Here is a 13087-nt window from a genome sequence, read left to right as displayed (position 1 = left end):
AAATGGAGCGAAAAAGCGAGTGGTTTTGCGGCGTGAATTTTTTTGGTCTAATTTTAAAGTAGAGTGAGAAAATGGTGTTTGAACAAAAATTCGCTTTCTTGCTAGTGGTTTTTTGTTCACATGCGGCAATTTCACTTTGAATTTTACTGTTTTTTCGATTTTTTTTGGATCGGGTTTTTTCTAAATGGTTTTCCCAATCCATTAATAGCTCATTCTAGGCCTAGTTTTTTGTGTGAACCAAATTTTCATTTCTCGCTAGTGGTGTTTTGTTCACATGCGGCATTTTGACACCGAATTTTTTTTTCAAATTTTTTATCTGATTTTTTTTAGAAATGGTTTTCCCAATTCACTCATATTCCGTTATAAGTCGTTTATTGTTTAGTCAATGAAAGTTCTTTGAATTGTACGTCAGGACTTGTCCTGCTATGTTTTTTACTTCGTCGAACTTTTTTTCGCTTTACCATTTTGCCGCTTTTTCAGCATTTTGCGTGAATTCTTTTTGACTTCTCTAGGCTAGTTTCTCACTTCTCTCATTCTGCTAAAAGCGAATTTGAACATAGTTGCTCAGCAAAGCAATTCAAAATGAAGAGTCAGAATAAAAAATTGAAGTCAGAAATAGCAACGGGATAAACCCATAAAGCCCAATTTTAGATGCCCGCTATTTGAACGTCGTTCCTATAAGTCTTAGTTACCATCTCTTATGCTTATTGGTATTGCTAGTAGCCCCTGTAGCCTCTCTCTAAGAAACAGAAGTATGTTTAACGACGAAATGCCATCAAAATAAATCGGACTTAAAAAATGTTTTTGTACAAAAATCTTTTTTTCGATATCTTCTATTCTTTCAATCCCAATCATGCTTATTGGAATCAACGGCGGCTATTTTCCGTCAATCTGCCGGGTATGTTTTAAAATTTATACGTTTTAATTGACGCTTTGTCTTACATTTAATGATTAGTGGTGAGACTTGAATGTGTTTTGTCTCTTTACAGCAATTGCGTTTTTACATCTTTTTGTTTTCTCCGTTTTTGACAGCATAAACTCTTTGCAGGAAATTCGTTGTGCTGGTGTAACAAATTTTTGTCAAATCCGGAAAAAAAATCGTCATGAATAATTGATTCTTTATTTTTTTTCCTAGAAACTAAGATTATACTAGAGAATTGTATGTGTTGCTCATCAGACTTTATTTAATGAGATTGTTACGTTTTACGTGAATCAAAACAGGCTCTGTAGAATGACTTTCTACATCTGAACTTTCCACCGAAATAGAGTCATATTTATGCAGACTACTTGACCAGTATTGTGGGCTCTTGTTTTCGTGCAAAATGGTTTCGTATACGTGAGATAATTGAAACGATTAAATTGACTGAAACATGATCTCAAAACTATAGATGGTATTACCATAATTCTAACTATACGTTCACTAAGCATTCCAGAACTTTTGCTAAGAGTTCGAAGTTGTTTCTTAAAACTGCGAGATAAATTAACACTGAAAAAATATGCAAGTTGACCTGTCTATTGTATTCTAAATCTCGTTTTCCAAAATGAGCGCTAAACAGACGCTGACGAGAAAAAGGAAAACAGATTTGAGGTAATCTAGAATTATAGCCCCTCCTCTGATAGTCGATTGCTGCGTGATTGCTGTAATTAAAATTCTTACCCATACACTAATGCTATTTTTGGACAAGGGCGGGGCTTTAATTCAGCGCCTGAGACTCGAATTAATTCAAATGGAACAATTTAATGAAATTGTTTTTGTTCATAATTATTTGCATCTTTTCATAATTTCACTGCATGAACAGTCTTGCAGGAGATCTTGTGGGAAGGACTTGATGTAATCTTCAACAGTAACTTCCTCCTCGGTTTTACCCGAAAGTTTTTTCCAGAAGTTGATCATCATGTTATCGTCATCATCATCTGGGAAAAATTTGTCGGTCAGGGCGCATACTTTTCCCTGGTTTTCCCCTTTGAACTTTTCCTGGAGCAAATTGCGGAACTCGTATATGTCAAGGGTCCCGTTTTTGTTGGTGTCACACACGGCAAACCAGTAGAAGAAATTACTGGGTTCCTAAACAGGAATCAGTGGAAAATATAAAGAAGGAAATGAAAGAATTTATTAGCATAGTACTAGTATTAGTGCATAGTAAAAGTGTTAGTACACGCAATCCAAATCAACAGATAAATAAGTTCACAATAATTTATTTTGAGACCTGCATGTTTGGCTCATCGTCCCACTTGCCTCATATTAGTGAGAACATTATGAAATTATAGCTGAAAGGGAAATATTCCGATGTCAGTTTAAGATTACGTTAAAGCGACTTATTCTAAGTTTGTATGCCCCAATTTATGCTAGAATTGACCAATTTGTCAAGTATATTATACTTGTAAAAATTAAATAAATAGGAAATCAAAATTGTCTATGGCACCCAATTGTTGGATGAATGAAAACCAAGCTTAAGCCCTAGGAAAATTGTTTCCCGAGACCTTGTCAAGAAATCCTAGTAAATAATTTGTGTACTTGTTTGTTCATTTCCCAATTTGAAGTATTCTAATCTGAAGGAATCAAAACTGTAGTGTAGTCCGTTTAAGTAAAATGTCTACATATTAATTTTCCATTTTGTTTCCGCGGGTTGTAAATTTTGTCAATTTTATCTGAAACTTTGGCTGTTTTTTGACACATCTCAAAACATAGAAGTTGAAAGAATTGTCATTTCTATACTTAGATAAGCTGGAACACAACGAATTGATAGTTAAAAATTTACACAATCTTGATCATATACTATTGGAAATATTAGTAATTTTCTGTTCACCAATCAATGACAATGTACTACGCTGGGCAATGGGAGCGTGAACTTGTGCGTGTTGGAAGCTGGTCTATAAGTGTGGGTTTAAATGGGTGATTGAGAGGACACTGACCTTGAATGGGGAGAGAATGCACCTGAGGAGACATAGGGCTCTCACTTGGTCTCTCAGCCCGTCATTCTGTCCCTTCGCATGAGTGTTGAATGCACTGTCAAAGTCAACACCCCTAAATAGACAATCAGGTAGTATAAAGTCAGCCCAGGTCGAGGTGCTCGTTTAAAATTACTTATGATCTGATTATTATCTGATTATGACAACTAACATTTTGATCCACTCACTGCCTCAGTTTTGCCCAGCTTTTGTAGCGTTGGTAGAATTGTGGTTTGATCACGGAAAGGAAATATCATGCTAGTTTGATAATGCTGGAGGAAAGCTCATGCGGGGAAGTGGGAAAGGATTACCGAAAATTATTTTCCAAGTTCACCTTAAATTGCTAAATTGTTTCCAAAAGGCAAAACCCTGTCAAATGGTTTAATTTTGCATCATTTTATCTGGCCGCTTATGAGTCCTGATACCTGTATCAACCAGCCTGTTTAAAATTTTCCTAGCAAATTACTGATCAAAGTTGTTGGTCTATAAACGAAAAGTGCAATACGTTCTGAGTGCAACAACAATGAAACAACTTTTGTTAGGTTTTCAAACGTTTTGGACTCTGTTGAGTTCACATGCCTAACTTGAACCAGAAATGCTGTTTTTGTATAATTGTTTACTCCCTTAAGACCAATGTTTCTGCTAAAATTATTTCGAAATTATTCTTACTCAATTTGTGAAATCGCGACACTGGCTTTATGAGAAATGGTTTCGTCGTCTGTGAAAGTGAGTAACAAAATTTACAATTATATGAAAATGTCTTGAAAATAAAACAAATTATATGAAAATGCCTAGATAAATTTTGCTATCTTGTCAGCCTTGTCCAGAAACGCCCGGGAAAGAACAAAAAAATGACGTTGGTATTTTGTATGAACCAAAGCACTGAAATGTCAAACGTTTCTCGCAATAACAATTTCGTTGTTCATATATCTCATATATTCTATTAACTAAACTATTCTATTAAATATGTTCACAACATTAAATGAGAATTTTAAATCCTAGATGCAGGTTCTTGGATATTTTTTAAGTTATAGTCATGTTCCTTATGTAATAGCTATGTGACTGTTTGTTTGAAAACACCTGGAAAACGAATCCGAAATTTCTTTTGTCAGGTGCGGTTGCTTTTAGGTTGAATTTAGCATCTTCTGAAACTCTTTCCCCAGACCTTCGGTTTTTGCTTTATTATTTCCCTTAATTTTTGCCTTCTCTAAGAAGTTCACAATTAACAATTTTTTCTCATGTACCGAAATGGAAAAAATAAATATGAAACCAGAAAATGAAAATTTTGTTTAACGACAGAATTGAAACTAGCGCCACTTGGTTGCCCTAATCATTTGGTTATAACATAGCGGCACTTTAGGATTAGTTGACGCCAAAACAATTTGTACAGATTAATATAAAGTTTTCGATAAAGCGCGCTAGCTACTAAAGATATTTGAAAAAGAAGAAATTTTTGAAAGCTTTGGAACATTAAATATTAACATCTAGAAAACCTAGTTCCAATTGTATAAGAGTAACAGAGAAAAATTGCAATATGTATTTAGTTTTGTATTGCTTGAAAAATTAAATCAATCAAGATTTTAATCTTTTTTTTGCGATGTTTTCAACTTTTGTATCGCAAAAGATGACCATATAAAACGGCCTTTAACAGACTGCAAAGTTGAGTTGTGTTTAAAATTTTATGGGCTATAAAATGGCTGAATGGGATTGTTGTCAAAAATGAAGTATATGAGGGTTGGGGGATTTCAACATATTTAATTACTTTAATCGTTTTTTGCTCTTTACTATAGAAAAGTCTAATTTCGGGTCGTTGACAGCTTCATTAGGCTCCATCCAAACTGACTCACTTATTTAATGCACCTACACGAAAACTTAGTTAATTAAAAACAACCCATTTTAAACTATTCGTTTGTTCATGGTCTGTGTTTTTTAAACAAATTTTTTTTTGCTACGGTAATGTGAAAAAAAATATTTAAAACTCAATTCCGTTCTCCGTTCTTTCGTAGAACAGGAGAATAAGCGTTCATTGCGGCAAACAGTTTTTCATCAGGAAAAATTGGGACAAAACATTTTTTTAAAATTTTTAACACAAAACCTCAAAAAATAATGTCTTTGGCTGGTTGTCAAGACCAAAAACTGTTAAAAGTTTGGTTGATATGTGAAATTTATCTTTTGCTCGAATATTTTACATTTGGTAGAATGAGTAAAAAGTTCGAGAAGTTTTGAAGATTTTTGCTTTTTATCACCGTCTGAACATTAACAAAATACTGAGTTTAATTATTTGTTACAAAAAAAATATAATTACAACTCTTGATGGAGTTTAGTGTTCTAATATACGTGGTGTTGTAAATTATAGGTTTCAATAGTAATAAATACGAAAAAAAGAGCAAAGTGTTCAAAGTTATTTGAAAAACCTTAAAAACTCCTATAGAAAGCAAAAGTGAAAATGTGTTTGTAACAAACGATTCACTTTTCTAACAGTTTTTCAATGATGCCAGTTTTAACGCTCTGAGCAAAAGATCAATCAGCAAAAATTGACTCGTTACTATACCAACAGTTGCGTCTTATTATGATGCTGTAAATATGAACTGTCTTCAAACAGTATGCTCATTCATACTTTCTGATAACAGGAAGTTGGCACTGTATTTATGGAAATTTGTCAACTTAAGCAAGAACAGTTTTTGAACCGAATATCGTCGGACCAATTGCTCTCCACTGACAAGCGTGCAGTTGACTTTGATTGTTCACACTTGGTTGGAGGGGGGGGGGGTATTAGCTCTGCTTAGTAGCGCCTAATGAGGCTGTCAGAGAGCTATACATAGAATTAATATCCTCTGGTTTTGACAGTGTTAATCCCATTTTTAACGAAAGGTAGAATGTTACAAGCAAGTACAAAAACGGTCGCGTCGACCAAAAAGTTTGCATAAAAAGACACGCACTGATGCTTTAACCGCTTGAAACTTCGTTCAACGTTAGTTAAAAGTATAAAACATTCTACAAAATTTTACTTTGTAATTTGAATATTCTGTGAGAATTTTTCATTTCGGATGCAACAGGCACCTTAAGCGAACCCTTCTTTGCATGGAGTAATTTAGTGCCTTTTGTCTGCTATCAATCTACTTGTACAGCTTCAATTATCCGAACAAGAATGCATCGATTTCGACGCTGACAATTAATCCTTTGGAATGCGTTCTCCTCCCCTCCTCTCCCGTCAACAAAATTGTTGATTTCCTAAACCTGTGTGAGCAATTTAATGCGTTTTTGCAAATAATTTTGATTTATATAATCTCATAGAAGGTAGAGTTAGTTATTAGTAAACATGTACAATTTTAAGATTATATAAATGTGAGTTATAGATTATCATATTTTTTTTAAATCTCAAACATGCAAATTCGAATAACCCCAAGGTTAAAGTTAGATGTTGTAATATTATAAATCAAACATACTACATCTTTCCCTTGAATAACTAAACATAATAATCATAATAATAAACTAAGGTTCAGTTTCTAGTTCTCGTGAATTATTTTATAATAATAAACTTTTAAAGCCTTCAATTCTTTTGTCCATTGGAACTCGTTCGTGTCTTTTTTGCATCTCTTCCTTTAATTCTTTTTAAAATTTTTTCTCTGATTTTTCCTTTCTTAGAGCTCTTGGAAGTTTATTCCATTTCCGAACAAAGTTTCTTATAATTGAATTTTGACTCCATTTTGATTGACATTTTGTTGTGATAAAAAAATCGTATGTACGGTTATTAACTTTAATTTCAACGTCTCCGATTACTCTGAATTCTTTTTGGTCTTGTATGTTTGTTTGTTGGACAATATCGAAAAATCTATTTAATGAAGTTTTTGCTTTTTGAAGTTCTGCGGGAAGTATTTTATTTTCAAGAAGTAGTGTGTGAGCAGTGTCATATTTTGTTCGAAAATATGACAGCAAACTTTTATGCCCCATCTAATTTGTTTGTTTATTCTGTCAATTGAGTAGGACGGCAAACTTCGAAAAAATATTGCACTAAATTCTAAATGCAATAAAACAAGTGATCTAAAGAGATTTATTCGAGCCTTTAAAGGTATTTGATTGCGTACCAAATAAATTGATCTGATAGCTAAAGCCATTTTACTGATCACATTATTAAGTTGTTTTTGGTATGTCAACTCTTTGTCAAGAATAACACCTAAGTATCTGATTTCATCTGTTGGTTTCAATGAATGACTATTAAATTCAACGCAATTGACAGTTGGTAACTTCTCATTTTTGAAACGTTTTCCCTTCATTTAGAGTTAACTTGTTTTGTTTCATATATTGTTCAGTTTCCATCAATAATTTTTTAGCCTTTGCTTCTAAGCACTGTTGGGAGGGGCGGGAGGGGGGGGGAGGGGGATGGGCTAGAGAAATAGTTCACATGCTTTCCATAGTTGAGAGTATGACGTATGGGAAGACGACGGTGTTCGCGCAAAATTGGGCTATTGGTTGATGAGAAAATTACATAAATTGAGAGGACAGTGGTAGCTAGCGCTGAAAAGTTTTTTCTTCACCGCGATAATTCACAAAGCACTGGTCTCTACCAGTGATACAACTTGCTCACATATTACTAGGGTACTCCACCCCATAATTTGGGGAGTGACATTACCCCTTATATCGTTTATTTGGGTCTTTCCATAAAGCCGGCTTGCTTGGCAACATCCCCGGTGTTGAAAATTTGCTTTGTATTTTTTTGAACATTTGTCCTGTCGCTCACAGAACAAGGAAGCTCTGTTAGGTATCTTCCACATTCCGACCCCTCTCATCCACGATTTTTGCTTATTTGTCTATCAATTGAGGAACAGATAGAAAACTCAAAAAATCCCACATACTGATCAAAAATAATTGGTCTTTGAATTTAAAAAAATTGCGTCCAACTCAAATCATTCAGAAAAGTGATTAATGCCACATTAATGGGCTGAGTGGGATGAGACCTGTCATTAGTAAGACTACGCGAAAAGACAAACAAAAAATCAAATAGCAACAAGAAACATTCATATCCAAAACTCAAGGGCTTTTTTTGAAAAAAAAATTACATAAAAAAGTCGAAAAGCAAAATAGCATCAAAAAAACTTTTTTAACAAATTAGTTTGTACTTCAAAAGAAAATACTTGAGGCCAGTCATTGATGAGATTTAGTAACAGGCAGACAATAATAGTCACAACGGCAAAGTTAAAGAAAATACGTTTGTGTTTTTGAAAAACAAACAATTTCAATTAATGAAAGCCATTAAATATCAATTGAAAGTTTAAAGAGATTTAAGCTCTCCTTTACTTCATTATGAAGACATTCAGACTTATCCTTATCCAGAATATGTGTTCGTCTACAAAAACAGACAGCAAATTTGCCGAGAAACAAAAAAATATCTATTAAATTTTTGCAATAAAACGGTGTCGAAGCCACTAGGAACATAATCTATTTCAACAACAAAAAACTCGGACTTAATTTGTTGCGCGTTCTTTGATCACCAATATTGATATATATTGCTAATGAAAAATTGGACTAAATAACAAATATAAAAAAGCTACATTTTTTCCCGAAAACAATTAGTTTCTAAGAAATAAAAACATTAGCTATTAACTGAAGTCATTGAAACGGTTTTTTTCTCATAACCCATTGAGATATGTCATTGTTCAAAATTGTGAAAGCCTACATAAAGAACAATAAATAGCCGAAAATCGCAATTTAAATTAATTTTCTCTAAACAACAATGATCGAAGCCGTTAGAACAATAAGCAATGCATTAAAAACTTTGAATGTGTTCAATTGTGCCTTTCTTTAACAGCAAAAATTTGATATATGGCCTGTAATTAAAAAACTAGGTAGCAAGTATACCAAAAAATGCAAAATGGAAATTGGAAAATATGTCTGTTTTTTTTTCAATACATTTTATTTCAAAGCCATGACGAACTCAAGTCAAAGTCATGAAGTATTTCAGCTATCAACTCAAATCAGTAAATGGGCTACTTTGTTCATCTATACGAACCGCTTGGGACCTCTGTTTAGTTAGAAAATATACGACAACAAAAAATGACAAAGACAAAAGAAAATTAAAATAAAATTTTGCGAAAAATCGGTATCGAAGCCCTTTAAGCAATAAACAATGCTGTAAAAACATTAAATACGTTCATTTGTGCCTTTCGTGCACACCATTCAAAAATATGTGACCTTTAAATAATGAGAATACGTAGCAAGTAGAAAAAGAAGTACAAAAAAGCAATTATTAAAAAAACGTCTATGTTTTCTTAAAACATTTGACTTCTAAGTCATGGAAAATTTTAGCTGTCAGTTAAAGTCATGAAATAGGATTGGCTACTTTTAAGGTCCCTTCTATGCGGCTAAGAGTTACATTTATCCAGAATTTATTTTCCGACTACAAAAAGAACGACAAATAGAATGTTCCAAAATAGAAATAAAATGTTGCAAAATAGAAATAGAATGTTCCAGAATAGAATAAAAGTTGCATTTTGCATAATTATCGAGTTAAATTTGCAACAAACAGGTAATTTTTTGATTCAGGAACACCCTCAAAGAATGCATAAGTAAAACTTGCCTTCATTGGAGTAAATTAAGTTTGTCAGCGGCGTTTAGGTGTGTTAATCTGGTAAATTTAAACAAAGTGGACTAAAAAGCTTATTTCATTCCATTTTTAATGAAAAGCTAGATTTTGGAAAAATTTGGAAACAATTTTTGCTAAAAATTAGATTAAACAGTTTAAAACACTCCTTTTTTGATGTTTAACAAACAATACTATTTTTTACAAGTTTTAACGTTTTTTTTTTGCAAAATTGACGAAAAGTTGCGTAAAAATGTGAAAATTGTGAACAATAACAACCAAAATCCGTCAAATGTTCCGAAAATTTATTCCTCTATGATGCCGTGGAAAATAACCAAATCAAATTTAAAAAAAAAAACATTTTAATAGTATATTCTAGGCTGGACGGGACTTTTTATGATACCACTCACAACCCTGTACTATGAATATATCGATCAGCCAAAATTGACTAGACAAAAAACCCGTTTGAGTGTGTAATTCCTTCCCCCCCCCCCCCCCCAAAGTGGGTCGGAACAAATATTCCGAGCATATAAAATTTCCCGTATATCATCTAAAAAAATTGACAAAGAGCATATTCTTTATCTTGTTCTTACCTTAACTCCTCCCTTGTAAGTCCGAAATCTTCAGTTAACATAGCCACGCACAGGTTTCTGAACTCTGTCCGTGTCATCATAGGTTCGCCCGCTTTCTTCACAAAGGGTTCGAATCTGGCCTCGATTGCATGTGCCAGCTGAGTGAGCTTTGGAGTCATGTTGTGGAACCAAAACATCTCTTCGGAGTTCCACCCCAGTTTCTTGTCAACTCCAATCGCATCTTTTAGGGACAACGTGAGAGTGTTGATAAATTTCATCGTAAGCGTTCCAGAATAATCTAGAAAAAATAATGAGTATAACTTTTTTACCAGAAATTTGGAAAACCGAAGAAGAATAATTTATATTATTCATTCTTCGTTTTGATTCTAAGTCATCAACTTAATAAATACATTTGATTTAAATCGTTCAGTTTTAGCTTTGTTAATTTTAGGAACAGTTTGAGCACAGCAAAGCAAATTTATTTAGTGTTCACTAACCATTTATTAAATTATTAGGCATTATGTCCATTTGTGCACAATATTATCGCAATTGAGATTGTCAGTTATTACTATCAAAAAGCTATGTTTTAATTTTACTAGGAGCGAGACATTTTTAACGTCTCTATCAATATAAAATTGAATCACACGGAAATAGCAACTGTTTGTAATTTTTGTTTCATTTTGAACGGGGTAAATTTTGTTCAAAATCTTGCGTTGATAACTATGTTCATGTTTTCTTGTAGAGTTTTCAAGTTTTATTAACTTTCTCAATCGATGTATCTAGGTCAGAACCCGCTGTTTCTTCAAGCGTCTGGAACCTGATTTGAGGGTCCATAAAAGTCCACCTTTAAATCATACTCATTACTAGCCAGCGCCCCTACAAATATATTTTCTTCTGCGCTCATTTGTGATCAAGAGGCTGGCGCTAATGTAAGTTGACACATAATATTCCGCCCCCGCTTATCCACTTTTTTTGGCTTTACTGTGAACCAATTGAAGCAGAGATAGACTAACTTCAAAAAAATATGTTAAAATTTAGTCATTTAAATTCCGATATATTCTTAAAAATGAACAGAGATGTATACAAAAAAGGCCAATAACCCCCTCCCCCCTAGATCAATATTTTGTTTAAATAGAGTGATTACAACAACAAACGAAAAATCACAAGTTTGATACAACTTCCAAAGTAGAAGAAAAACAATTTCCTTAAATAAACAATTACTTTACCAAACAAAAAATGAGATTCATTGCCTATGCTGTTTTAAAACTGAACCTCAGACAGAATGGTTTTATATTTACACCTGTTTTGTTAGCAAGCTGGCATGGACTCTACTAATTTTCAGTTAGAATTTAAATTCCAAATTCACAAATTAAGAGTGCAAAAGTCAACAAAATGACTGAAAATTGTGACCTTGGAAACCAGGAGGAAACACTGATTCGAGAAACCGTTAGTTAGAGTATTTGTTACGAACGTGCTAGATTCCGTCATCAAAAAAGAACTTCTGTAAGAAACGATCACCCCCCCCCGCCCCGCCGAGCACTCGACCTTGGTTATTGACTTTGAGCTGGAAAAACAAAACCAACAGAGTTTGTTGTTCAGATCCAGAACAACGCACTGGTTTTGTCTTTCGTAACTGTAATCAATCACCAACAGAGCAACCGCCGCCAATTCATCTCTGCTCAAACTTCATCCCCAAAATTGGCCTCCCGTATACCATCTACTCATAGCTGAAAATGTAGATTCTGGGTGTCGCCAAGAAACGAAGAAAATTATATTGCTCGGAGAACTCATTGTAATTATTCCGGTCTGCAAATATTTTTGCCTGAGACTGGCGAAAAGCAAGTTGGCCAAACCATAACCATAATAACAGTGAAAAGAGAGCGAAATATTTTGAAAAAGACTTCTAACGACATTTCAACTACTTTCCTTAATGAAGGCACGTATAACCAAGTTTACGACTCCGCATACAGCAGATCGGGTGACAACTTGTTGGCTATGATAAACAATCAATCGCAAAAGATCGAACCATTAGACTTGCGCCTCATTATCGGAAATGCAAAATTTACACTTTTTTCTACTCTGGAAGTGTTTGTAGTAAACTGAACCAGGACCCTAAAACGCAAGTTTTTGCCAAATATTCACAACCAAATTGGATCTACTATACAAGACAACAACCAGAATTGAGAGAATTTTCAAATGAACCAGTTTGACACCAGGATGAATGCAAGTTCCGGTCTACAGCAACGGCTGGAAAATCCTTTATGCCGAAATCCCAAATGTGTTTGCACGGCCTCAAACCCCTGATTGGACGAGATATGTTCCAAGAATTTGGCCCTGCTATCAGATAACCACCCACGACATCAATCGGGAAGAATTTCACCAACCTTGCCACACAAAGTTCAATCAAAATTTGGGGAGCAAAATCCATTAACAACTAAATACATGTATCGACAGTTCAATGATCCATATGTCACGACCAATATTTAACAAAAAGCTTCATCCTAAACTTCAGAACGGAAAAGGAGTCCTAACTAACTTGCAAGAAAAAAACAACGAAATAAAAAAAAATTAGTCAAAGAAGTTTGTTTTGAAAGACTGGCAAGTTGTTTAAATAAATCGCATCGATAATATCAACCGTGTTAAAACGAGACGAAATAGTAAAGTTGTCCTGACATTCGAATGTTCTCAACACATACGAACAAGATCAATTGCTAAACAGATACATATCAACACGCAAATTTTCACAACTTGTAATGATTCCGCGTCGCTCAACAATAGTTTTGCCCCGACCATCGATCTTAACTTCGCATATAGTTGATTAAAATTACATCCTGATGCAGCTAAAACTTGACTCGTAGCTTTAATATAATAAGTGGAGAATTGACTGAACCTTATAGCTTCAACACTGGATTTTATTTTCTTACAGAACTGTCGGTAAAATTTTTGTATGTAAGCAAAGGAGTACACATTGATTGCATTTACAATTACC

At 33.9% G+C, this 13087-nt stretch overlaps 1 protein-coding gene across 3 annotated transcripts in view; it reads right to left on the bottom strand.

The window, feature by feature from the left end:
* Positions 1 to 1342: 1342 nt before the first annotated feature.
* The window catches only part of LOC142337499 (uncharacterized), a 129968-nt gene continuing 118223 nt past the window's right edge, over positions 1343 to 13087 (bottom strand). For all 3 annotated transcript variants that reach the window (XM_075386774.1, XM_075386775.1, XM_075386773.1), the window contains 3 exons: positions 10120 to 10396; positions 2914 to 3025; positions 1343 to 2065 (listed from right to left, as the gene is read on the bottom strand). In XM_075386774.1, the coding sequence (XP_075242889.1) occupies positions 1763 to 2065; positions 2914 to 3025; positions 10120 to 10376 (672 nt within the window). In that variant the 5' untranslated portion in view covers positions 10377 to 10396 and the 3' untranslated portion in view covers positions 1343 to 1762. The remainder of the gene's footprint in view (positions 2066 to 2913; positions 3026 to 10119; positions 10397 to 13087) is intronic.

The sequence above is a fragment of the Convolutriloba macropyga genome, chromosome 4, assembly GCF_964194025.1.
Source record: "Convolutriloba macropyga chromosome 4, txConMacr16.3, whole genome shotgun sequence".
Lineage (NCBI taxonomy): Eukaryota > Metazoa > Xenacoelomorpha > Acoela > Convolutidae > Convolutriloba > Convolutriloba macropyga.
The sequence above is the reverse complement of the archived record's forward strand: the minus strand, read 5'-3'. Positions and strand labels throughout refer to the sequence as shown.